The 23,295-nt window shown below is 54.7% G+C and overlaps 8 protein-coding genes across 8 annotated transcripts; 2 read left to right on the forward strand and 6 right to left on the reverse strand.

Annotated features, from left to right (window-relative positions):
• Nucleotides 1-640: 640 nt before the first annotated feature.
• Nucleotides 641-3,173, reverse strand: B0H18DRAFT_978986 (major facilitator superfamily domain-containing protein). Its single transcript, XM_048044365.1, has 12 exons — nucleotides 3,021-3,173; nucleotides 2,503-2,530; nucleotides 2,258-2,378; nucleotides 2,102-2,200; nucleotides 1,917-2,041; nucleotides 1,701-1,842; nucleotides 1,387-1,537; nucleotides 1,269-1,331; nucleotides 1,149-1,209; nucleotides 1,027-1,128; nucleotides 929-1,006; nucleotides 641-882 (listed from the first exon to the last, which is right to left on the reverse strand). The coding sequence occupies exons 1-12, from the start codon at nucleotides 3,026-3,028 to the stop codon at nucleotides 805-807; spliced, it is 1,056 nt and encodes a 351-aa protein (XP_047898781.1). The 5' UTR covers nucleotides 3,029-3,173; the 3' UTR covers nucleotides 641-804.
• A 479-nt stretch (nucleotides 3,174-3,652) lies between these two features.
• On the forward strand, nucleotides 3,653-6,610 carry B0H18DRAFT_1114750 (Metallo-dependent phosphatase; the record flags this gene model as incomplete). Its single annotated transcript, XM_048033162.1, has 12 exons — nucleotides 3,653-3,883; nucleotides 3,960-4,002; nucleotides 4,055-4,075; nucleotides 4,134-4,174; nucleotides 4,234-4,352; nucleotides 4,423-4,566; nucleotides 4,704-5,008; nucleotides 5,062-5,219; nucleotides 5,290-5,419; nucleotides 5,470-5,599; nucleotides 5,657-6,042; nucleotides 6,096-6,610. 12 exons carry the CDS (start codon nucleotides 3,653-3,655, stop codon nucleotides 6,608-6,610), a joined length of 2,223 nt encoding a protein of 740 aa, XP_047898782.1.
• Nucleotides 6,611-6,940: 330 nt separating this feature from the next.
• B0H18DRAFT_902585 (uncharacterized protein) lies at nucleotides 6,941-7,744 on the reverse strand. The gene is made up of 4 exons (XM_048041468.1): nucleotides 7,494-7,744; nucleotides 7,349-7,440; nucleotides 7,197-7,296; nucleotides 6,941-7,147 (listed from the first exon to the last, which is right to left on the reverse strand). The coding sequence occupies exons 1-4, from the start codon at nucleotides 7,699-7,701 to the stop codon at nucleotides 7,008-7,010; spliced, it is 540 nt and encodes a 179-aa protein (XP_047898783.1). The 5' UTR covers nucleotides 7,702-7,744; the 3' UTR covers nucleotides 6,941-7,007.
• Nucleotides 7,745-8,239: 495 nt separating this feature from the next.
• On the reverse strand, nucleotides 8,240-10,464 carry B0H18DRAFT_869295 (uncharacterized protein; the record flags this gene model as incomplete). The annotated part of the gene is made up of 14 exons (XM_048040003.1): nucleotides 8,240-8,302; nucleotides 8,362-8,408; nucleotides 8,461-8,619; nucleotides 8,676-8,692; nucleotides 8,743-8,849; nucleotides 8,907-8,968; nucleotides 9,023-9,069; nucleotides 9,118-9,227; nucleotides 9,282-9,448; nucleotides 9,516-9,568; nucleotides 9,622-9,809; nucleotides 9,873-9,917; nucleotides 9,976-10,162; nucleotides 10,220-10,464. The coding sequence occupies 14 exons, from the start codon at nucleotides 10,462-10,464 to the stop codon at nucleotides 8,240-8,242; spliced, it is 1,497 nt and encodes a 498-aa protein (XP_047898784.1).
• Nucleotides 10,465-12,179: 1,715 nt separating this feature from the next.
• On the reverse strand, nucleotides 12,180-15,724 carry B0H18DRAFT_1082665 (telomeric DNA binding protein; the record flags this gene model as incomplete). The annotated part of the gene is made up of 10 exons (XM_048031566.1): nucleotides 12,180-13,248; nucleotides 13,305-13,434; nucleotides 13,487-14,188; nucleotides 14,242-14,325; nucleotides 14,377-14,666; nucleotides 14,744-14,828; nucleotides 14,881-15,141; nucleotides 15,162-15,302; nucleotides 15,333-15,491; nucleotides 15,652-15,724. The coding sequence occupies 10 exons, from the start codon at nucleotides 15,722-15,724 to the stop codon at nucleotides 12,180-12,182; spliced, it is 2,994 nt and encodes a 997-aa protein (XP_047898785.1).
• A 383-nt stretch (nucleotides 15,725-16,107) lies between these two features.
• Nucleotides 16,108-18,318, forward strand: B0H18DRAFT_1114754 (FAD-linked oxidase-like protein; the record flags this gene model as incomplete). Its single annotated transcript, XM_048033163.1, has 14 exons — nucleotides 16,108-16,434; nucleotides 16,492-16,552; nucleotides 16,610-16,701; nucleotides 16,753-16,773; nucleotides 16,830-16,866; nucleotides 16,914-16,963; nucleotides 17,020-17,143; nucleotides 17,199-17,318; nucleotides 17,373-17,399; nucleotides 17,456-17,720; nucleotides 17,775-17,872; nucleotides 17,927-18,031; nucleotides 18,092-18,222; nucleotides 18,280-18,318. 14 exons carry the CDS (start codon nucleotides 16,108-16,110, stop codon nucleotides 18,316-18,318), a joined length of 1,497 nt encoding a protein of 498 aa, XP_047898786.1.
• Nucleotides 18,319-18,408: 90 nt separating this feature from the next.
• Nucleotides 18,409-19,490, reverse strand: B0H18DRAFT_869331 (putative methyltransferase-domain-containing protein; the record flags this gene model as incomplete). Its single annotated transcript, XM_048040008.1, has 4 exons — nucleotides 18,409-18,651; nucleotides 18,712-18,770; nucleotides 18,835-19,040; nucleotides 19,102-19,490. The coding sequence occupies 4 exons, from the start codon at nucleotides 19,488-19,490 to the stop codon at nucleotides 18,409-18,411; spliced, it is 897 nt and encodes a 298-aa protein (XP_047898787.1).
• A 1,032-nt stretch (nucleotides 19,491-20,522) lies between these two features.
• B0H18DRAFT_493104 (uncharacterized protein) lies at nucleotides 20,523-21,788 on the reverse strand. The gene is made up of 9 exons (XM_048038292.1): nucleotides 21,780-21,788; nucleotides 21,567-21,729; nucleotides 21,400-21,460; nucleotides 21,245-21,342; nucleotides 21,106-21,191; nucleotides 21,042-21,046; nucleotides 20,828-20,968; nucleotides 20,751-20,766; nucleotides 20,523-20,699 (listed from the first exon to the last, which is right to left on the reverse strand). The coding sequence occupies exons 2-9, from the start codon at nucleotides 21,636-21,638 to the stop codon at nucleotides 20,615-20,617; spliced, it is 564 nt and encodes a 187-aa protein (XP_047898788.1). The 5' UTR covers nucleotides 21,639-21,729; nucleotides 21,780-21,788; the 3' UTR covers nucleotides 20,523-20,614.
• Between the last annotated feature and the right edge of the window lie 1,507 nt (nucleotides 21,789-23,295).

Consider the following 23,295-nt stretch of genomic DNA (forward strand, 5'->3'; position numbering starts at 1 on the left):
CCTGACCCTGCATCTCGGCCGCGTCGTTCCTGCCCTCGCTCCTCCGCACCTTGACCACCTCCACGACGTCCTCGTCCATGACCCTTCTGCGGAGCTTCCTTGTGCTCCTCAAACGTTCTCCCTATCAGGGCTAAGGATCCCCGCCGCGGCAAGACGATCGTGTCCTGCGAGTCGTTCTGCAGCGTCCGGTGAAACGCGGGTGCGCGGTTGTCCATCTGCTGGTAGAGATGGAGGGCGGTCTCGAGCGCGCAATATCGGGGACGTAGAGTGTACCTCGTGCACAGCATCCGCAGCGTCGAAGTAGCAAAACGGCGGGTTCTCGTCCTGCTCCTCCTCTGGTGGGATCACGAAGACGTTAGGTACCATGGCCTGCGCCATGGTAGGCTCCTGGGACGGGGGTGGTACATCGAGGGCGATGGAGGAAGAGCTCTCTACTGAAGGAAAGGAAAGTGCAGAGGCCATGGGCGTGGGCTGGCCTTGTCGGATCGTACAGTCCAACGCTTGCGGGACAGGTTGAGTATGGGCGCTTGTTCGCATTCGAACCAGTCGCGTTACGCAATTGTCAGCCGCCAGATCCCGTGATCGCGTCGCGTCGTCGTTCGAAAGCCTGGCGATTCGCACACGTATATGAATGCAGTCGGCAAGTAAACAAAACGTCTATGAGATTCGTACGACACTGGTAAGTCTATCCATGCATCCCAGTGCAAACATTCGTAATAGTGCGTGAGCATTCCTCTATGTAGATCATCAATAAATCGTCGCCCTTGATTGAGCCATAGCAATCACGGCGGTCTTCTCGTCTAATTAGTTCTTCACAGCATCAGAGGGTATCACATCCTTGATGGCATAGCGTGAACGGTTTCGTATCGCAGGACCATACGCCTGCGAGAACATGAACACCAGCTGTAGAGACTCGCGAAACACTCACCCAGAATAACCACGGCAAGGGCATACAAACCGCTGTCAATATCGCGAAGACAGTACCGGCCCAGTGGTCCCGAGGTTCCTATACATGATCGGTATCACCAGCGGGAAGAAGCACGCGCAGATCGAGCGGAGGACGACAGTCGCTGCGAGTGCACTTGCGGCGTAGATCTGGTACGTGTCCATAAGGTACTGCGTCGCGCCCTGCATGACCAGCGCGACACCAGTTCCAAAGGCGCCCCCGCCGCGATAGGCAGCATCCAATGATACGAGGGTGTGCATGTCCTGCGACACAACGTTTCGTTGAGAATCTCGCAGCCCACAACGGAAGAGATAACGCTTACCATGCGAACCAGAATAGCCCGACGGGCAAACACACAGCGCCAAACATAGGGGAGTACAGTCGTCTGTCCGTTGGCTGTCGGACGTCTGCTTACTAGCGCGCATATAATATAGACTCACGCCTCCGGTGGTGCACGCCCCGTAGGACTCTTCGCCATCGCTGCCCAGTACAACCTGTTCTGCACGGGCGCGAGACACATCCCGAACGTCGTCCCAACGCCGACGCCGATGAACGCCAGCCCGCCGAGCCCAGGCGCCAATGCCGCTGCTGCTGGAATACGATCGGGTACGCAGCGAAGAAGGCATAGAGGATCGCGTAGGCGACGGCGACGTAGATCGCGAAGAGCAGGACAATGGGCTCTGTCGCCAGGAACACTGGTGCAGAACACTGAGCACGCGGCAAGCCACGCGATGAAGATTACGAGAGGACGCACAGAAGGGCCGCGAAAAGTTCGTGCGGAAGTGAGCGATACGGTCGCGCGAGCGGCCAATGTCAAAATGGGAGACATAGACGGCCCTTCCTTCGCTTGCCCTTCGCAGCTTCCTTGCGCGCCATCTGAGCAGCACCGGCCCATACTGAATGACACAGAGAAGGTGCGAGCGACCGAGCTTCAGCTGTATTGATACGTTTGTGGAATAAGTGCACTTACAGTTTCAGGGAGAATCACAATGAAGCCGATGAAGGCTACCGCCGACGCGATGAACATGATCCAAAAGTTGAATCGCCAGCCCAGGCGCGATGTTGACACCCAGCCTCCGATGATAGGACCTACGACTGATGCATGGCTAAGTGTCAGCGGGTGACACGAGGGTGTACGAGCAAAGTGTACCACACCTGGTCCGAGAAACGGTGCACTGGCATATAAGGAGGATGCAACGCCGCGGTCCCGGGGAAGCCATATATCCGCCAGTGCCGCACCAGAGTTCGTAAATGCTGGAGAACTGTGGGTCAGTCATGGGTGGACAGCAGGCAGGCTTCAGTAGTACGTACGTGACACGCCGAACATTCCGGCAAGCAGTCGGGTGGCTAGGAGTGTTGCGGCGTTCTTACAGAGGGCGCCCCCAAGATGCAACAGCGTAAATGCGGCATATGAGACGATAAACACCATGCGCTGCGCCAAGTATATTCAGTAGGTAGTCTCAGCGGTGATTCTAATGCAGGGCTATTTACCCGTCCATACATCTGTGGAGGGTGTTGTGAGTGATGTCAACCTACTGGTACAGCAGACAACGCACCTCGCTGAGAGGTGCCCATAATAGCGGCCTGGATGTCCGTAGTGTGTTAGAGGTCTTGAGGCAGAGTGCACTGCGACAGTAGCTCACCCAACCATGAACCCAAGGACAAATAGGGAGATGCCTAGCAGTGCTACTTCTTCGGAAATATGCAATGCCACGGCGGAGTAGTGTAGCCCAGCACTGTAAGAGCTACTACAAAATGACGATACCCATGTCGCGTAGGCGAGCTGTAAATCATCATGGATGGTTCAAAGACTACTTGCAGCGTTAGAATAAATCCCACCTCGAGTGTGAGCACCCATCTCCGTGTCTTTGACCAGTTGAACGGGTTCTCGGGATCATCGACATCCCAGTCAACGACGAACGGGTCCTCGGCCGTGCCACTACCCGGATAGCGCGTTTCTGTGGGCCCATATGCGACCTCGACATCCTTCTCATCTTCCTTCTCCTGCTTGACAGACTCTGGGCGTGAGTGCGGGTTGGCATCCTCCTCGCCAATGAGCGTGGACCGTATCGACGACGGCATCGTGCGTGGTCAGGATACCAAAGCCGGGGCCGTGTCCTCACGAATCCCCTGTTATATGGAGGCGTCCGGCATTGCACACGGCAGGCAGAAGGAGAAATGGAACGGCATCCTCGGCAGGAGCCATCGGTGGGACCGTTGGGATCCCAGTCGAGGACGTGAAGCCGAGAAATGGTCCCGGAATAGCCGGTGGAGGCATCCCGCCGGCGATCAACTCATCATTCCCGAGATCAACGGACCACCATCCGAGCTCCCCGAGGGTCCTCGTCCGAGTCGTGTACGTTCACGCCAGTACCAAGCTAGCACAGTACAAGTTCTGTTTGTTCCCGGACTTTACGCACGACCTTTTCACGCACTGGTGGCGCCCCAGGCGCGCTGAACGCGACGTGATCGACGTACCCACCGACGTGTCGCGCCCGTGCCATCCCCACGTGATACATATGCCGTTTTGTCTGACTCTGTCCGTCGGACCGTCGTTCCTCTCCTCTGGGTCTGAATCCTCGTTTGTACTGCCTCCATCCGAACAATACGGCCGCGGTCTGACCTGCTGTGCATATTGCATACAGACTCTGTTGTGTCTGAAACAGAAAGCTCATTCAATACAGTGCTGCAGCACGACTGATACCCATGGCCATTCTCCCGATCCTTCATTTCAATGATGTCTATCGCGTACAACCTTTCAAGCTGTCTCCGAAATCGCCAGAGACCATCGACGTCACCCAATGGGCTGCGATGCTCGACAACTTGCGCGACCAATGGCCCGAGCGGACTGACGGCAAACGCGACGGCCTCGTTCTCTTCTCGGGCGATGTCTTCTCGCCCTCCGTAGAGAGCTCAGTTACACGAGGAAGTCATATGGTCAGTGACATCCAGATCCTTCCTCGGGCATCGTAACATCGGCCAAGGCGCACTGATGCTAACGTCGATATACTAGGTGCCGGTCCTAAATGCAATTGCCCCGGATGTGTCCATGACAGGTTCGACATTGCTTCTGTGTACCTGGAGTCTCATGCCAATGATATTCCCAAGGAAATCATGATTTCGACTTCGGTGAGTGTCAAACGTGCCCGGTTTCGCGTAGCTTCTCAACGATCACCCATACGGCCAGGCTATCCTCATCTATCCGAGCTGATCAAGGACACGCACTTCGTCTGTAGCCTTCTCATTCGATCGCTGGACAGAGCACTGGTACTCACAGCGAGACACAGCCGTGGTTGCTCAGCAACATCGTCGACAACACCACGTCTCGCATCCCTGAACAGTTGCAAGAGTTTCAAGTGCTCGAGCGCGCGGGCGTACGCGTCGGCTTAATCGGGCTCGTCGAGAAGTACGTCCATCTCACTGTTCTGGTCATGTTTCATCCCAGGAGACACACAATCTGATTGAGCCTTGGTAAGAGAGTGGATTGGCACTGTCTCATCATGGCCCGAGAACTTCGAGTATCGCGACATGGCGCAAGTAGGCATAGACTTGTCCAAACGTCTCCGAGATCCCGAAGGAGAACACAAATGCGACATCGTCATTGCTCTGACGCACGCACGGTATGTGCACACCATAAAGCCTCCTAGTGCATAGCTCACAACTCCGTTAAACTCGGAGCCAGGGTTCCTAATGTTCGTGCGGCTTTATCAGTCGAGTTCCGTCAGATCACAAATCTCTGACCGTTGATTGGCTGCAGGACATCGCTCTGGCGAAGGCATTGCGCGCTTGCTCCCTGCAGCTCAGAAAAGCGTCCCATACATGATGAGCACGGCGTAGATCTCATCCTCGGTGGTCATGATCACCTCTACTACATTTCCCATGGTGTGACCTCTTGGGAGGGCTATGATATCACACATCCAGTGCTGGGGGCAGAGGAGGACAAGGGTGACGTGCTCATCGTCAAGAGCGGGACTGACTTCCGTGATCTGAGCGAATTTACTTTGGACCTGGCCGATACACCGCCTGGGAGCGTGCGACGCAAAGTGATCAAAGAAATACGAGGTAGGTGGTCAGATTGAAATCACATGCCTGCCTATGTTAAAGACCCTGCTCAGGCAAGCGACATTCAACACAGCCAGGCTCGAAGAAGAACGAGCGCATCGCAAAGCTGCTGAAGTCTATCCTATCTTCCGTTTCGGATGCGCTCAAGGCGCCCGTGTGCAAGACAGAGGTCGAGCTCGATCTCCGCTCACAACTGATCCGCGTACAGGAGGTGCGGCCTCTCGCCCCAGCTGCGTCTTGCGCGCACGTTGGATCGCTGATATTTGTTGCATGCGAGTCAGACAGCAGCTGCCAACTGGTTTGCCGACGTCCTACGACACGCATATGATGAGGCTCCAGACATGGCCGGAGGCTCTGACGGCGTGTTCATATGCGCAGGGACTCTGCGTGGCGATTCTGTCTACGGGCCCGGTATATGATACCTCACTTCTCTACTGACATCGATTGACTGAGACTTGCAGGAATTGTAACACTTGGCGACATCATGGAGATTCTCCCCTTTGAGGATCCTATCGTCGCGCTTGAATTAGATGGCGAAGCGATCTGGGACGCGCTCGAACAATCGCTTTCTACCTGGCCTGCGCAAGAAGGGTGCGTCACTCATGTCCCTTCCCTTCCCAAGAGGCCGTGTTGATGCTCTTGTCGTAGACGCTTCCCAGTGGTCTCCGGCTTCCGGGTCTCCTGGGACTCGCGTCGCCCGCAGGGTCAGCGCGTCCTCGGCGTGTGGCTCCTCCAAGAGCCCACAGAGAGCGTGAGCACGAGTGTCTCTCCGACGCCCGTGTCCTCCGCGAACGCGTCAATGACAAGTCTACGCTCGATCGAGGCACCGAGCAGCGGCACTGCTACCCCCACGCCTGCGCTGGTGGATGGCCAGCCCATCGAGCGCACCCAGGGTGGGCGAAAATATCGGATCATCACGAGGGAGTATATGGCTCAGGGTCATGATGGGTTCCTTGCGATGAAGGGCAAGAGGTACCTGGTGGATGACGAGAGCGGGCAGCTGATGAGCCAGCTCGTGCGCAAGTATTTGCTGGGTGAGTCCTCAATCCGAAGAGTGTCAGGGAGTTGTTTATGGGATCGTTTATAGGGTGCCGCTATGTGAACCGCATGTCGCGCATGTCGGACATCTCGACCATCGAATGTCTCCACCCCAAGACCCAGAGCGTGATCTCAACGGAGAAGGCCCGGCGCGAGCACTACGATCGCCATAAGCATTCGCACTCTCATCACAGCCACCACTCTCACTCGCAATCGCACTCTCGTTCCCGTTCCAAAACTCCACACAAAGTGTCAATCGACAGCCAAATCACCGGCCTGCGCGAGCGCTCACCGTCGCCAAGTGTCGTCCACAAGTGGCGGCACGTAGCGAAGCGAGCACTGCGCTGGTCTCGCGCGCACTATCGTGACAATATCCGTATCACGGGCCGGGAGCATATGAGCCCTGTCGATCACTTCGACGGCTCGAGTCTGAGGAAGCGGCCTACGGAGCAGACAAATGTGGGGGTAAATGAGGCTGAGACGAAGGCTAAGGAGGATGAAGAGGACCTCGCAGTGATACATCCGGTGGTGGATGGGAGGCTTAAGGACGAAGGTAGAAATTGATGATGCAGGGGTACTGTTTACAGCAGGGGCAGTGGACAAGTTGATGCGGTGCCGCGGGAATATCCCAGTCATGATAGAAAATGCGCTGACGCATACCAGTAGAGCACACAGAGTGTTGGCTCACGGTGCAGTGCAGTGCAGAAGCAGAATCAATGTCCTCGGGCGAAGACTCGGGCTTACATCGCAATGCACTCCTCGAGAGAGATGAGAGTGCCGACCCTTGTCGCAATTGCATTATCCACAACCGGTGGGGAATCAGGATGACCAGTAGTGCGCCATACTCCACTGTATCATCGCGTAAGTCCCGCTCGTGAGGTGGGAAATCCTGGTCTCGTAAAGATGTTGATGCATCAGTGTATGTGTTGACTTAGAAATCCCGCGAATTTGAAGTCAACATTCAGGGGGATAGGGATGGCTCAACTGGCGTGGTGGGAATATCGGGTGCGCGTACTACGGGTGCAGGATCACCAGTGACTGTCCTTGCATGATGTGCGAGTAAACCAACAGCGGACCCGATACCGGCACCGCCGAGAATCACTGCCCAACAGACGTCAAATAAATAATGGCAATGTAACACTTTACTCACGATTGACCGTGCTGGCCCTCTTCCACATTATAGCGGGGGTCAAGACAGCGAACAGGATGGAGCCAATGGTGGAATGGTCGTCGGCTCGTATTGAGGAAGTCTGCGACAAGATGACTATAGTCATCTTCGAGAATAGCAGAAGGAGCACTCACGTCATATACTTCCTTGATTCGCCGGATGCGAACTTTGTCAGGGTTTGAGTACACAGTCCTGGCATACTCGAAGGCACCGCCGCCGGCTACGCCTACACGGGCCGTCGTACACTGTTGTTCGAACATTGAGAGAAGTCAAACGCACCAGCAGCACCTCCTATCCATGTGGCACGTAGCAGTCGGTTGACGGAAAATTGGGCTCTGCCGTAACGAGACAACGCGAAGGTAGCGTACAACGGTGGAGCGACGAAAGACATCAGTTGGTAGCCCTTGGTCATCCCTCGCCGGACGAGGAACTCGACGTCGGCGGCATGGGCTTGGGGAGTAGCAGCGACGGCAAAGTTGTCGGTCATTGCGGTGGTCGTGGGTCGAAGCAGCGGTGCGCTGAAGCCTGCGCGACGGATGCGCGAAGCACGCCGGGGCATAACGTCACGCTCAGCCACGGACGCGACGCGTCTCACGTGCACACTGTAAACGCGTCGCGAGCGATCACAGACTCGTCTTTAGGCTTTCCATCAATGCGTTGCAACCTTGCTTGGTGGCACCAGAGCGGAATCAGAAGCTGAAGACGCCAATGCGGCTAGTTGCAGTGTATTGAACTATACAGTGGTAAATACAGCTAGTCTATTCTATCGCCCACGGTGCCTGGACTAAATCCTCTATATGCGAATCCTCTATCATCGTAATAAACACCCCAAGACAGTCGTCTATGGCCGTCTACGGCGGTCGACATCTAGTGTCAATAATGTAGCTTGCCAGGAGGTACATATAGCTGCAATGTTATGCGTGCGGAAAACTCGGACTTATGCGTGGCCATTCATCTATGTGTAGTACGGGCCATGAAGACGAATCACTGAGAGGTCATCTATGTGAGCGTTTATTGTGAACGAATCAATGTGTACTTACGAAGTCCCATAGTGTGCCAAAGCACGGGATACCCTCCTCTTTGCATGCCTGAAACGACATGTCAGACACTGAGCGTTGACATGAATGGCGGTAGTCTGCACGCTCACCTGCATCATCTCCGAGTTCCCGGTGTAGTTGGACGTGATGAAGACGACTGGGTGCACGTAATCAGCTAAGCGTGGTCAGGGTCCACCAATCTGTCCCACCTTCAGCGTTGAAAGATTTGTACACGTCCTTGAGGATCTTCCGCGTGTCGGGGCGCCCGCCTCGCACCTTGCTATCCCAAAGAAGGTAACGCTCTGGCTCGATGTTGCGCTTGATGAGCCCGCTGATGGTCGGACCGAACGTCTTTTCCTGATCTGAACCTGTCGAGAAGATGGAGTGAGCGGTCTCGATGATTGGGAAGATTGAATGAAGATACCTATCCAGATGAGGAACCTTGATGGTCATCAGCGACGCGGTAAGACGGAGCTGGATTTTGAACTCACCAATTCGGCGACTGTATACATGTTGAAAGAGCGGCACCGATGCCAGTCCCTGTGCAAATACGGATACCGCGTTTATATAGCTTGGAGGTATTGGATACGCCTGCAAACTATGAAATGCTGTTGTTTAATGACCATTACATCGCTGCTGAGTAAAAATCCCATACCTTGACTTCGCGGGTCCAGATATGCTTGGGCGGGTCATTCACTAGGCTACGTGTGAAGTCGCCTAGAAAAGAGATATGAACACCGCTGGGGTGGTCCAATACACATTGCCACCGACCTTGAACACCGCAGACGAGATAGTGATATTTCGCATGTGTCCCTTCTCTGAAGCAACTATGAGCGCCATTTCATGCCGCTCAGTCACCTACGTACGAGATAATACCGAAGGCATGGTATTCCTTAATTGCGCTCCTGCTGATACGCGCCAGCAAGCTTTGCTGCATACCTCGCTCGAAGCGTAAGACTGCGACCTTGTTGGACGGCTGCAGAAATTTCCGTCAGCACAGCACGACGGCCCAAACGCATGATTGACGCACGAGCTCAACTTCAACGGCAACCTTTCGCGTACAAATCCAGGGGAGGGCAATCCAGAAGGTCATGCACATGACATACCAAAAGTCTTGTTGCCTGACGATGTGTTCGCCGCTGAGATTCCACTGCTTGGTCGTCGTGTCCCACAAGTCGCTGAGCAAGACGAACATCCCTACGCGGACAGAAACGGTAGTCGGTTACTAAGCGACATCATCCCGACAAGATCGGTGACTACTCACAGGTAAGGACCAATGACGACCAGCCCATGAACCGGTGCCAGCGTTCGAAGACGCTGCCAACAAGTCAGATTGAGTTCGTGCACTGGCAATAGGCCGGAAGACGTACTTGTGGTGCGTGTTGCGCACCCACGGGAGAGCCGCCACAGCAGTCATCACCATCGTGATACATGTCAAAACGCCGAACGCCAGAACCACGGCGTGCTCATCCTGGTGGGCCCTGAATACATCGACGGTTCTCAGTATCAGCCATATGATGCCGGAGATGGCGCAGCCCGAGTGTATGCCTCCCAGATGCTAGAGACGCGACATCTGATGTTAGAGAATAGATGATGCCGGGGAGAGTGGCCTGTGAGATACCTGGAGAATAGACGTGCACATCAGCCGCCACTGGAGCGGCGTCCACTAAAGCAGTCGCAGATTAGCACCCCGCCACAGTCATGGGAGTTATATCTTTACACACTTTTGCGAAGCAGGTATTCACAAAGAGGTACAAGAAGCGACCGAATATTTCGTTCCGCATAAGGACCGCGACGTTGAAATTGCCGACGGCCATAGCACCGCCGTATTTCCTGGCGTAATCCCAGCGACCGGACGCAGCGAAACCAAACATTATGATGTTCGCGGTGAACACAATAGTGAATAGTTTCCTAAATGAACCACAAGTCAGCCTCTGGACCGCGGATATGAACAAGATGAGCGCGTACCGATATGTATTGAACCATAGCTGCCACAGGATCCATTTCGAAACCTTCCTCTTCGCAGGCTTGCTAGTTGTCTGAGCCGGCCTTTCATCTTTCGCTGCCCCTGCAACGACGGGAATGATTTGTTGGACGGTCAAATCCTTCTTTTCGTCGCCAAAAGTGATAGCAATCTCTCCAGAGTAGACATCAGCGACGCCCTTCTCGGCATCGTCAGGAGAAGCAATATTAATGGTGGGGTCGGAAGACATTGGAAGGGGGGTCAAGGAAGAAGGAAAGAAGAAGGGGTGGGAGGAGACTCAAGATGTCGCTGAAAGGCTGCGGAAGAGAGGGCAGCTCCTTTATACCAGTCCAGTGCGCTACATTTGTCCCGATTGAGTCGACATCGGAGGATGCGCAAGAAACATGAGCGAGTGGCGCACAACTATTCGGGCCAGAGTAACAGTTTTGGAAATGACATCCCGGCCGCAGATTGTACGACACAGAGGTGCCACCATACTGCAGTTCCGGAAGTTTGATCATACTCTGATTGTCGCTTCGCTCCACTGTTCAGGTTTCGATATGACAGCAGCCCTTTGGGTTGAACGCCGTCCCTTGTCGGTATTGTGCGAAGAACTTTGCCTGATACATTGTTGTTAATCCGGTTGCTAGGTTTGGGATATCCTCAATATCTATCCGCCTCTGAGATGTAAAAATGAATCGATGTGACGTGGCGGCGCGCATTCACTGGCACCCAGAATGTCGGGGAGTGGACCGGCCGCGCATCCTGTGCATAGGAACGTGCTGATCAAGCAGAGCAGCTCGCTGCATACTTGCATCCGCGGAGATGACTAGAATCACTCACCAGTTTTCTGACATGTTCGCACGAAGTGTATGTTGGCAAAGACGTAGATCTTTAGAGCATGCCATGGGAAGACATAACGCTCACGGCGCTGGTAGCTGAGTGCGGAAATCATCCCGTAACCTCGGACGCCCATCGCGCAGGGGAGGTCCAGATGCTATCCACGGTTTGGCGTACAGTTTCTCATAGCACTTGAATTGGAATGCCAGTGCGTGCATCAGACGATTCCGGTCCCACGGAGAGCTTCATTGCGTGTCGTCCTGGGAACTTGCAATCGTACCTCTTGCCCGCGGCGTCTGGGAATAGTGAGTGCCGAGTGCGTCAGAGCTGTCAATGAGAAGGAACACTCAGCGCGACATCCCAGCGTGTAAGGGATCCGCCGGCGCATGCATACTCACAGCTGTCAAACTGACAGTCAGTGGCAAACACGAGGCACAGACTGTTTGCACAGTGGTAGATCTTCTTGGTACGATGGAGTTTGTACCTCGCCGACGTCTATTGGTTAATCGTTGCAGCACTGGGGGGAGACCTAATTCCGTGTAGGGTCAGTGCAGCTAATCTGGGCACTCACTCTGTGAGGCGGTGTCCAACATTCCGTGGCCACCGGTCCTAGAGAGGGTAGCGCCGAGATATCGCTATGAACACAATCTGAGAAGGAGATGTCTCTTCGCGCGTCTGCGGAACAAACCGTGATTCGGTGATGGATTGCTGTAAATGGTGTAGTACCGTTTACGAGCAGTTGGTCCGCCATACACAACGATAGAAGCAGGGGCTGCAACGCTCGCAGACATAGCCCCGCTATCAAGGGTGATGCGCTTCCCGTCAGTGTGAATTGCGCACTGAATGGCCAAGCAGCGCCGCGGTCAAGGAGTGACTTGACATGGGCGTAGCACCGAGGGCACGTTACACGTATGTGAACCTAGTGCGGCCTGCAGCAGTTGCAATGCGTCCCGCTCTGTGCGTCGATATAAGCCGGAGACGTAAACCAGCGCTGCGCAGTTACAGCGGGCCCTAGCTAGAGCGGTACCGAAGCTGGCATGATACCCAATCAGTTCCATGAACTGGCGCTTCACACTGGACGCACCTGATAATCCCAGAGGTTGTGCAGGAAGTTCTGCGTTCGGATTACAATGTTAACCCGACGTCAACCATTGACCTTCTCCAGCGGGAAGATAGCTCTTCTACTTTAAGAACCAGGCCCGCTGCGACCCTTCTGAGCCTAAATTCCTGCTCTCCACCTTCTCCGAGCATCCTCTCCCCTTGATCTAGTCTTGAGAAGACCTCCTTTGCCCACTCCCCTGTGCCAAGCAACAAGGCAGTGTGATCCAGCCCCAAAGAACGCCCACCATCCAGGTCCAAGCAGCCGTTCAGGACAATCAGGGCGACTTCGAGAGCGGAGCTCATGACAGCTGCCTCTTTGCCTCTCCCTCTCCGCGGTTCCCCGTTCTGACCCTGAGCGTCGTCTTCGTCTTCGTCCTCACCTTCCATGGCAGAGACAGGCCTGGTCCCAAGCGTGACAGCCAATTCGAGCGCATCGGGCGCGACGACTGCCAACCACTCCGGGGCGTTTCTCGCCGCGTGTACCAGAACCGCAAGTGCGCCCAAGAAACGTGAGAGCACCATAGCGTTGAGAATGAGGCCCGTCCCTGCTCCGCGGTAGCGATGGAGCGCCGGTTGATGCACAGTCCTCTCTTCCCGCGTCTGCTGGTCGCGCAAGAACAGCCAGAAGCGATTGATCAACGGGCATATGAAAATTTCCGCCGCGACCTCTGTGAACGTCATATCTTTGGGGTGGCCTGCCAGTTCGTGGAGGTGTTTTGTTGCTGGAGTGCCCGGAGGCACCTCCGCGACTTTGGCCGGCTTTCGTACACGTAAGTGTCGCTCACGGACGATCCCAGGCACCCTATCGGCGGTGGCCTCTTTGCCGCTGTCAATCGCCTTGCGACTGATATCGTCCACGAGGAGCCGTATTGGGTCGTTTGCATTGTGTCGATCGGCGGCAGTGAGGTACTTCTTGTGCAACGCAGGTGGGAGCTGTTTGCTGGGAAATGAAATACGTTTGGGGTCGGGAGTTACTGAAGGTGATGGGAGAGGTAATGACGCGAGTTCTGCTGCCCCTGTGGCGAGAGCGTTGAGAATCACGAAACGCTGACTTGTAGAGTACTGGTTGTGAAAGAATTGCTCGATCAAGGCTCTGGGTCGGGTGCACTTATTTCAGCGGCTAGAATAACCGTACTGTGAACCACTTACGGCGCAGCCTTGCGAGGGCAGCACGCCACCAGGGCATTCAGGGCACCTTGTCGTTTTTCGTCGAAACCATGGAGATCGTAGTTGTCTTTCAGACCGAGGAAACCATAAGCAAGGTTGACAGCATTCTCCTCTACAGACAGAGCTGTTAGTGTGCATAACAAGCACACCAGCGCATAACTCACCGAGTTCAGTCCCATACGATCTCTTGCGGCGGATCAATTCTTCCGCGACATTCAGAGCGACTTCGATCTTTTGCGCCTCCATATTTTCTTGTTCAGAACGCAGCCCAGATGCGCTGCGAACCATCTCTCCCAACTGCGCCAGGTACATCGGCCGCGCCACCTTTGTCTTTCCCACATTCAACGACGGGTCCCTCTCGATCTCTGCGAGCTCCGATGGCGTCGGCGATGCAGAGCGGGAAGATGGCGCCGGGGACGCGTACCCGGTGAGAGAGTCGTCCGAGTCGTAGCCGACATCCTGGATGACAACTTTGCCTGATGCGGCGCCCGACGGCGGAGCCTGCTCGGCCGTATTTGGTCCGTGGGTGCGAGCGTTCTCACCAACGTCGTGGTCCTCGGCGGCGGGCATGCGGTCGACGTCAGCGTCCGCGTCGCGTTCCTGTAGCAGGGCTCTAATTTGCCGACACCAGTCTTTACCATGATCCTCGCCTGTCCAATCGTCGAAGTCGAGCTTCCTGCCTGCGCCATGAGCGACCTCCTCCGCGACGAGCATGCCGCAGCGGCGCACCGTGGGGTCGAGGTGCGCGATGTAAATAGATATGCCTGTTATGAATGGAGGGTGAAACACGAGTGTCTGGAACGGTGCGCTGCCACCAGCATCGGAACGGAAGGAGGCCAGGATTAGCAAGAGGAGTGCGGTGACGTCTTGCATGGCTATGATGAGTATTCTTGGAGTTGGTGAGAAGACGAGGACGCACAACGGTGTCGAGACAGTAACGAGTGTTTGATGTAATCCACATCAGTCCACAGGTCGACCACTTTCCACAGTACCACATCCAGCACTTCGGCCCGGGATCAATGGGGGAGTGGTAACGAAGAAGACAGCTGCACACCTTCCGTGTCCGCTCGGCCCTTTTTCGCACCACAGAACCAACATGCGAAGATGCGAGCATCACCTTCGTTCCAATCTCTGCTAAGAATGATTGCGCTGACAGCATCCAGGATCTCTAGATTGTCTTTGGTAGGCCTTCCCAGCAGCTCTCTGAGCAGAACGGCCTCCCGCTTCACCGAGGCGCGAGTGCCTTGCCGAGTATCAAGTCGATCAGGGACGTCCGACAACGACGAGAAGAGTGCCGTCAGCACGGAATGCAATGTCAACGATGACGAGAAGCAGACAACATTTCTGCCAGTAGGTCGCGTATGATTTTGGTGTCCGATAGCCGATGACGAATTGTAGGGAGTGTTGTCTCGAAGAAAGACGGTTGTGACAAGGCAGTCTTCGAGGTGGTGAAGACGCCGACGTTCACGAGTTTCGTCAGGAGATAGTTGATGGAGGATGTATCACCTGCCCCAAAAGTTGAGTCGTCGTGAGTTGCGTGTACCATACGAAGACGAACCTCGGGAAGAGTTGCTGGAGAGCGTGTAGATGAGGCGTTCACACCGTAGACTCACATTGTTGAAGTAAACATTGAATTGCAGTTCTGCAGGTATGCTGCCTCTGTCTCCGAGAGCATTGGCGACCTTCACAGGCAAGGCTGCAATATTGCGTACGCAATCTTCCCAGGTCACCTCCCTGAGCTTTCCTTTGCCAGAGAAGACGACAGAATGTAAGACGTCGATTGGATACGCACGACACAGCTTCACGAGGAGGCGGATCGCTTGCTCGTGTAGAGTCGACGAGAGTTCGTGGAGTACGCAAGCAAGGCCAGCTGGCCTGCAGTATCGGATGCGAATGACATTGAATCCGGACAGAAGTACTGTTCCACCAGATCATAGCTGTCTTCCTCGACCAGAGCGGCATCCCAGGTAGGATGATATGCTCTACAATGGCACGCTGGAGGGGAGGTACATGCCGCATATATTGAAGCTGTTCTTTGACAACGGTTCGGATCGTATTTCCTGTAGCGCGGAGGTAGGAGCCCGATACAACCGAGAGGCGACGCGAGGAGGCGAAGCAGCGTTGAAAGGTCAGGTATCGGAGCTTGCAGGCGGGAAATTACATCTTGATCTGTGAGATATCAGCGTCGGCTTCATGGACAGACATGAGAGGATACGCAGTAGATGAGGTCGGTGCAGAGGAAAGAAGCAAAGTCGCTCCGAGTCGGGTGGCAGACGCGTCGACACAGGGACACGTGATGGTGAGGGTGTGCGACGACGAGTCGAGTCACGAGTCACGACGCCATCGAGCGGCGAGAACCAGTCGGCGAAATTGGTTGAACCGAATGCCTCTGCTGACTCCATGCTTCGCGTGCTCCCCATCGGCCACCTTCATTGACGTCGAGCCGAGCTCGCACCAGCCTGGCCGAAGGGCACATTAGAGGCGATACTACATCAGCTCCCGCTTGCTCTGTTCGGCCATGTCATCTCTTGGCTCTCAGCTAGTCGGTCCGGCAGGTCACTGCAGCGCGAAGCCATGTGACTCCCTTTGTCGGTTTGTGACACGGGGGCGTGGCTGCGCGAGGATCGCGAGAGGTGTATGTCGTCTGGCGCGCAAGTGCGAAGACCGCACCAAGGTCACGATTGCTAGAGGGCGTGTCGTTGGCGCAGGTCTACTCTTGCCTGTCATATTACGTGCAGAACAAGAATCAGCCTTGACGGTGCGAATGTCGGGCATGGAAGTGACAATGTTCCGCCCGCCCGACGAAGACCACCACACATGCCGATTACCCGACCACCTCAATCGCACCAGTACGCGTCGAAAGAGGAGGTACAACAGGCTATCGAAGAATTACGCAGGGCTCTTCCAGAGGGGGCACTGTCATGACCGACACAGACACCCTCACGATGTATGGTCATTCCGACAACTCATACCACCGACATCCCCGCACTCCGTCGCGGTGCGTCCGCAGAGCACAGAAGACGTGGTGAAGATCGTCAACATAGCGCGGAAATATCGCGTGCCCATCGTGCCCTACAGCGGCGCTACGAGCCTGGAGGGTCATTTTTCCGGAGTATGATGAACCCCTGCCTCTCATGGGCCATGCTAACATTGCGGTATTGCGTCACAGTACCCTACAGGGGACATCTGTGTAGACATGTCGGGAATGGATAAAATCCTTGAGATTCACGGTTAGCCAGCCTACTTTGTAATAGCCCAGTGAGGACTGACTCGCGAATGTTCGACAGAGGATGACGGTGACGTAGTAGTCCAATCGGGCGTGCCATGGGAAGAGCTCAACCGGACGCTCAAGGAGAAGGGTATCCCATTATTCTTCCCGGTCAGTACTCACCCATCATTGCTCTTCATCATGATTGCTCAATCTTGGCAGCTCGACCCCGGTCCTGGAGCGGTAAGCACCCTCCGAGACCTCCCCTCGATGTCCTCAATTTATCACACGTAATACAGACCATTGGCGGAATGATCGGAACGGGATGTTCAGGGAGTAAGTCCCAGGGTTGAGTTTACATCTGCCAGCTAACTCGTGAACAGCAAACGCCGTCCGGTACGGAACCGCGAAGAGCGAATGGTTCCTAAACATAGTACGGCTTTTGCACTAGTCAGTATGACATGCGTCACAACGTCTTGATCCTCTCAGACTGCGGTCCTCCCCAATGGCAAGGTCATCAAGACACGTAGAAGGGCACGCAAGTCGTCGGCCGGATTCGATCTGACGAAGATATTCATCGGTGCGGAGGGCACTCTGGGAATCGTCACAGAAGGTATATTCATCTCTACCTTGAAAGAAAAGCTTGACTGAAGCTGAGTTCCGTCTAGCTACTCTTCGCCTGGCGCCGGTGGTGCCGACGAGAGTTGCCATGGCACAGTTCCCCGACATTCAGCGCGCAGTGAGCGCTGTCCAGGAAATCCTGAACAGCCCGAACGGGCCGCATCTCCGTACGTAATTGACTGTCCGTAACAACTATGGCAGCTGAACATCGGTCCGCTCAGAATGCATCGAACTTCTCGACGACAAGAGTGCGTACCCTTCCCCGAAGGCCCCCTTATCTGCCACACCCTGATTCGCACCCCAGTGATGGCAGCCATCAACAACGCGGGCGAGGTCTCGCGCACGCTGCCCATCAGCGACACGCTCTTCTTCAAGATCCAGGGCTCGCCGGATGCGATCGGGGCGACGGCGGCGGCCGTGCGCGAGACGACGGCGAAGCACGGCAGCACGCGCTTTGAGTTCGCGCAGACGAACGAGGAGGCGGAGGAGCTGTGGGAGAGCAGGAAGTACGCGCTGATCAGCACGATTGGGAGCGAGCCCGGGGCGAAGTGCTGGACGACGGATGTTTGGTCGGTACCCTACCGGCTGGTGTGAGCGGCAAGTGGAGGCTCATGTATGAATAGCGTCCCGCCCTCGAAGTTGCCGCAACTGGTGTCGGAGACGAAGAAGGACCTGGCGGAGCATGGGCTCAGGTCGACCATTGTCGGCCATGTCGGAGATGGTCTGTGGTTGGGCTTTTGCGAGCTTGTGTGACTGGCTGACTTCAGTATCACAGGTAACTTCCACGCGCTGATCCTCTTCAAGGACGATAAGGAGCTGCACTCTGTGAGCGACGCTGTACACAGACTCGTGCGTCGAGCAATCAGCATGGACGGTACATGTGCGTGGCTTCAGTCTGTTTGCTTGTGACTATCTGACCATGCCGGGCGTTCGGTAACAGGTACGGGCGAGCACGGTGTCGGTGTTGGCAAGAAGGAGTATCTAGTCGAAGAGCTTGGCGCGGACACGGTCGAGCTGATGAAGACCATTAAGAGGGCAATCGACCCGTTGAACATCATGAATCCGAGCAAGGTACGCCACGACCCTACGCTTCGAATCCGACTTCCGTCTGACATCGACCACGTTAAGCTGTATCCTGACACGGAGAACAAGACTAACGGCCATTAAACGAATGTAGACTGAGCATTACTTGAATACAACATGCTACATGACTCGAACACCGTGTCTGTTTGTCTGTGCGCCTCGCCAAGCGCTTATCTATCTCAGGAGGATGGCAAAGTTATTCCTCTTGCCCTTCCGCAGCTCAGTCTTCTTCTGATACATGGTCGTGCTGGTAGCGGTCGTCGGTGCTATCGCAGCTGACTTGCGCAGGAGCCAGTATGCCATCTTGCCGCCTTCCTTCCATCGGCTCTTGATGATCGACAGACCGATGGTTTGGAGCAAACCGTCTAGGTGCTCCGGGGTGAGGTAGCGGGAGTTGAGTATGCAAGGTAAGGGAAGCTGTGGTCAAGCGGGGATGGGTCAGCCAAGCGGTGTCTACGGTGTGAATACCTTCCTCACCGCGAGAAACAGGAGACCATCCTCGAGGAGCATGGAGTGGGCCAGTCGAAGCATTCTTCCTGCGTCACATTCCCGAGTCTATTTAGTTGCGAGTACTCGTGCAGCACAATCGATGAGTGTTACCTCGGTCTCGAGAATCCGGAGCGAAGTTGAGCACCAGACTGAGACTGATGATGTCCCACTTCTCCCGATTCTCGGTTTCGTCCATGAGGAGGAAGTCCTGCTCTCTGATAGACGGGTGCCGCGAGCGGAGGTCAATAGGTGTGTTTTCAATCCAATTCGCACAAGACTCGTAGTTGTCCGGTAAGAGAGCTCCCACTTCGAGTAGTCTGCGATGCCATTGCGAAGTCGAGAATGGTGAACATTTTTGGAGTACGACGACGTACGTACTGCAGCTTCTTCTTGGACTCTCTTGCCGTTCTATGCACGCCGAGCTCTTTGAGCCATTCAATCAAGACCTTCTCACTCCCTCCACCCCGGTCGCTGCCCTGGCCAATGCTGGACATCCGTTGGTATGCTCCTAGCCCACCCAGCTCCTCGATTTCCCGCTCGACATCCCGGAGCGCTGCACGAGGCTCAACTCCGTCCACAACTGCGTCTCCTCGTTGGATAGCCTTCTCCAGTTGCGCCCGCCGTTTGATTAGGACATGAAAACGGCGGATGACAGTGCGCGTCGCTGTCGGCCTGCTAGACGACGCGGACGAGACTGTTGTGTGCGGCTGTCGGGGACCGCTGGTAGTCACAGGCAGCTTCCTCGTCTTCTTGTGTGCTTTGGGCATTGCGTTAAGGACATGGAACGTGCTTCTGTAGACGGCCGAGGAGACAGAACCAGGTTTTTTCAGTAGCTAGGTTCGCACTCCGTGTGTAAGTACAACTTCGTATCTGGATATCCCGATCGGAAGTAGTGTACACGGGTTATGGAGTATGGGGTTGTCATGTAAATAGAGAGCGTTGTCACACGTGGCGAGCCTTATGGCACGCAGACGTGAGACTAATGGAATCCCCTCCTCCTCCTCCTCGTATAGTGCAAAGATGTTTGCGATTGCATGGTGCAGGAGCCGCACAAGCGCCGGCGCCGTGTTCACGTCTCCGAGATTGCTCCGATCAAAGCCTCTTCAACAACGTACTTCAAAGACGCAATTTAAAACGAGCTCCAGTTCACTGCCTGTTCGCTCATGTAAATTTCTTCACGTCGGGGGATAGTCTTCGGACATGTCATCGTGACACAGTGCATCGTTCGGATGGAGTAGTACTGTGCAGGTATGTAGAATGTAGAATGACCAGCCTGCTATAATATCGGCAAAACAGTGATTGAAGAGCCACTTGAGAGAAAAGATATGAGATACAATTGACTCGGACGACCTCTCCCCTGGAATGTGGGAGCGGGAGTCCAGTTACAAAGCGCCATACGGCTAAAGAGTGTTACACGACAGCAAGGGCAAACGGGACTCTAGGAAGTTCTTCTACGCACTCGCATAGAGATCCTCGACTAATTTCAGCGTAGTTCATAGGCCCCGCACCACTACTCAGGCTGGTGGAAGTCTTCCGCCCGACCTCGTCAAGTTCGACCTCGATATGCTCCTCATCCTCATCCAGATCGAGGTCGCTCCACGAGCCCGCGCCTTCTTCACCAGTGCTATCCGCACCAAAGGCGAGTGAGCCCCCAAGGCTCCCTATGACACGCGTGAAACGGAGGTCGGACATCTGTTCGGAAGGCATAGCGGCTTCGGACGAGTTCGCTTTGTGCAGGTTGAGGTAGAAGTGTGACAGCAGGATCGTCTGGAGCCTGTGACGATTCTGTTATGGAGGCAGCCATCCGCTCGATCGCGAATAACGTACGCGTAGGTGATGGCAATCATGGTTCCTGCGGCGATCTGAAAGGATATAGTCAACGTCGCGGTAGTCAAGTGGCGTGCAGGCCCGGGCTAGAGATACCAACAGTAGTCGCTTCCAGTGTGGCGTTGATGATCAGCAAAACGAGAATGGTTCTTTGTCGGGTCAGCCGTGACGACCGCGGTCCAGAGTCCATGTGTACTCACACAAAGTAGATAGTGCCTGGTAGCAGCATACAAGACAAGTCAGAAATGCATGCGACTTTGATGAACATACTCCTGACCATCTCTAAGGAAAAGCATTGTGAATGGGGTATCGATTTGCACAGCTTTGGCGAGTTTGGCCGTATGGTATGCGCTACGCCAGGTAACCGCGAGCAGCAACACTTCGGGGATGATGGTGGATGCCTGGCCAGTGACGTACACTGGGAAACACGAGTAAGAATAGTAGCAATCGTCAGCCCTATTGTATTGCAAGTCGAGTGAGACGTATCCTACATGGTCTGTGACATTGGTTGCTGGATTAGTGATTCAAGTAATCAGGTCAGAATGCGAGGCGCACCGGTCAACCTTGATGTCCGAGCTCGATGAGATAATACAGCCAATAGGCCAAGGCGCGAAGACCGCGACCAGTGAAGCGGCCTCGTACTGACGGCCACACTTTTGAGATTTCGCACAAACTGACCAGAGAATATACGTACGATCTTCGTAGCGGTGTTCACCAAAGACGACAAGAAGATTGCGAGAGCGAGCAGCACAGACCGATTTCCAATAGCGTAGGCACGCAAGGCCGTGAATCCTGCAGGAGGATAAAGACAAGTCAGGTGGGGAATATCAGCGGCATCCTTTGACGCACCACCGTTGGCGACATTGAACGTCACGGCGGCGGAGCATTCGAGCACACTCAAAATGTACCGCTGCGCAATGCACGTAAATGTCAGTGCAACTTCGTATCAGGCAAGGCTGTAGTACCTCTAAAATGTGTAGTCAGTACTATCATGTACCAGAATAATCGTGATTTACCTTGCAAGTTGTGAAGAACGTGTTTGCTACCTGTGTTAATAGATACACTGCGGCGGACAGGTGCAATAGCATGTACAGGCCAGTCGCCACCGAAACGCGCCGGCGTCGCCATATCAGATCGATTTCTGGCCCCAACGTGAGACAGCGGTCATAGTGTAGCTTGCTATGCAGACGGTGAGAACAGACCACACGTCACAACAGATCTGCACTCACCAAACGCCGCCATATTGCAGCAGTCGAGTACAAGCTGTCATCTTCTCAGTAAGGTTACCAGTAGACCTGTTTTGCAACTGACCCACACTAAGAACAAAACTCAGCTCGCCGACGACATAGCTGGATCCTGGGGAAAATCTGCGCGAGCGGTGTATTTATGCAGACTAAGACATCATGCTGCTTATCCGAACCCCCTGCACAACAAGGTGCTCTGCGCGCGCTGCCAGGGGAAATTTTGGAGAAGTCTGCAGATCTTGTATATTGTTGGAACGTTGCTCAGCACTGCCGCACCCGATACCGGGCGGTTCGGGCTTCAGGAAACGCCTGTAGGCTTGAGCGGTGAGACATGAAAGTCCTATTGTTATCTGCCGTGTGGCACACCGCGGAGAATATGGTTGGTGATACATGGATCTCAGGATGCCCGTCGCGACATGGGAGCCACCATGCACGGATTCACGACATTTACTGCTTATGTACCCTCTCGAGAAGCACGGAGCAACAGTGTCGGAGCCGCAGGCAGCCATCTTGGCGCTTCACTGAGACTCTCCCGCGTTGCCCATTCAGTATATCGATATCACTGCAGATCGGTGTGGTTTGATCATCAGCACTTCTAGTGAGCGCGGAGCAGATCAACTTGCGTGAAGTACTTACATATGTTCCGCATCGTGGTATGCAGGACAGCATGCGTCCCTGAGCGCCGGCGCTCTGGCATGCGCAGTAGGCCAGCGGAGGGTATTGACGTGCGGTCGCCATGCATGTGCAGATTCTAAGTATGTCGCCACTGGTCAGTATGAAAACACGATGCAACTTGAAGTGACTCGCGTTCGAGTCGGCGCGCCGAGGAGTACTACTACCAGCGCAGATGGGAACATAGCGCGACAACTTCGTCATAGCACAATAGAGACGCGTTGACGCAAAGCCACGAGGCACTGTCACCGCATGCACAGAGCTGAGCTGTGACTGTAGCTTCAAGTTATATAGGACAACTCAAGCTCAAGTACTTGGACGTAGCAGGACGAAGTTCAAGTTCGAGTGGCACTGGCGCTTATTGCCGACCTACGTCGCGGCCCACGTGTTTACAGTAAGAGCGAATATCGGGTTAGGTCAGCTTCTGGCTCGCAGTGGTACTTAGGTAGACTTAGGTCGACCTTCAGGCGTTGACCATGGTACTGATATATGATCTGACCTTGATCTGACCAGTATCGTCTCGTAGCGAAATACTAGTATTTATTATCGAACAATCTAACTAAAGGCGCATCACAAGATATCCACCAGTGATAAGTATAGTACTCAGAATTTCCTAGATGTCAGACACAGCAGCATAATTAAAACGAGCATCAGCTCAACCCAGCTCGCCCAACAGCATCGATATCCGCACCACTGGCATGATACTTTCGTCTACATCGGCACGGCGTTCAGAAATGTAAACCCCATGAGGACCAACTTGAGGCCTGCCGAGACCCGAATGGCTGCCCGTTTTTACGTTGCCAAGACGCACTGGCAGGTCCGTCATCTT

Source organism: Fomitopsis serialis, assembly GCF_022376445.1.
Source record: "Fomitopsis serialis strain Sig1Antser10 chromosome Unknown B0H18scaffold_5, whole genome shotgun sequence".
Lineage (NCBI taxonomy): Eukaryota > Fungi > Basidiomycota > Agaricomycetes > Polyporales > Fomitopsidaceae > Fomitopsis > Fomitopsis serialis.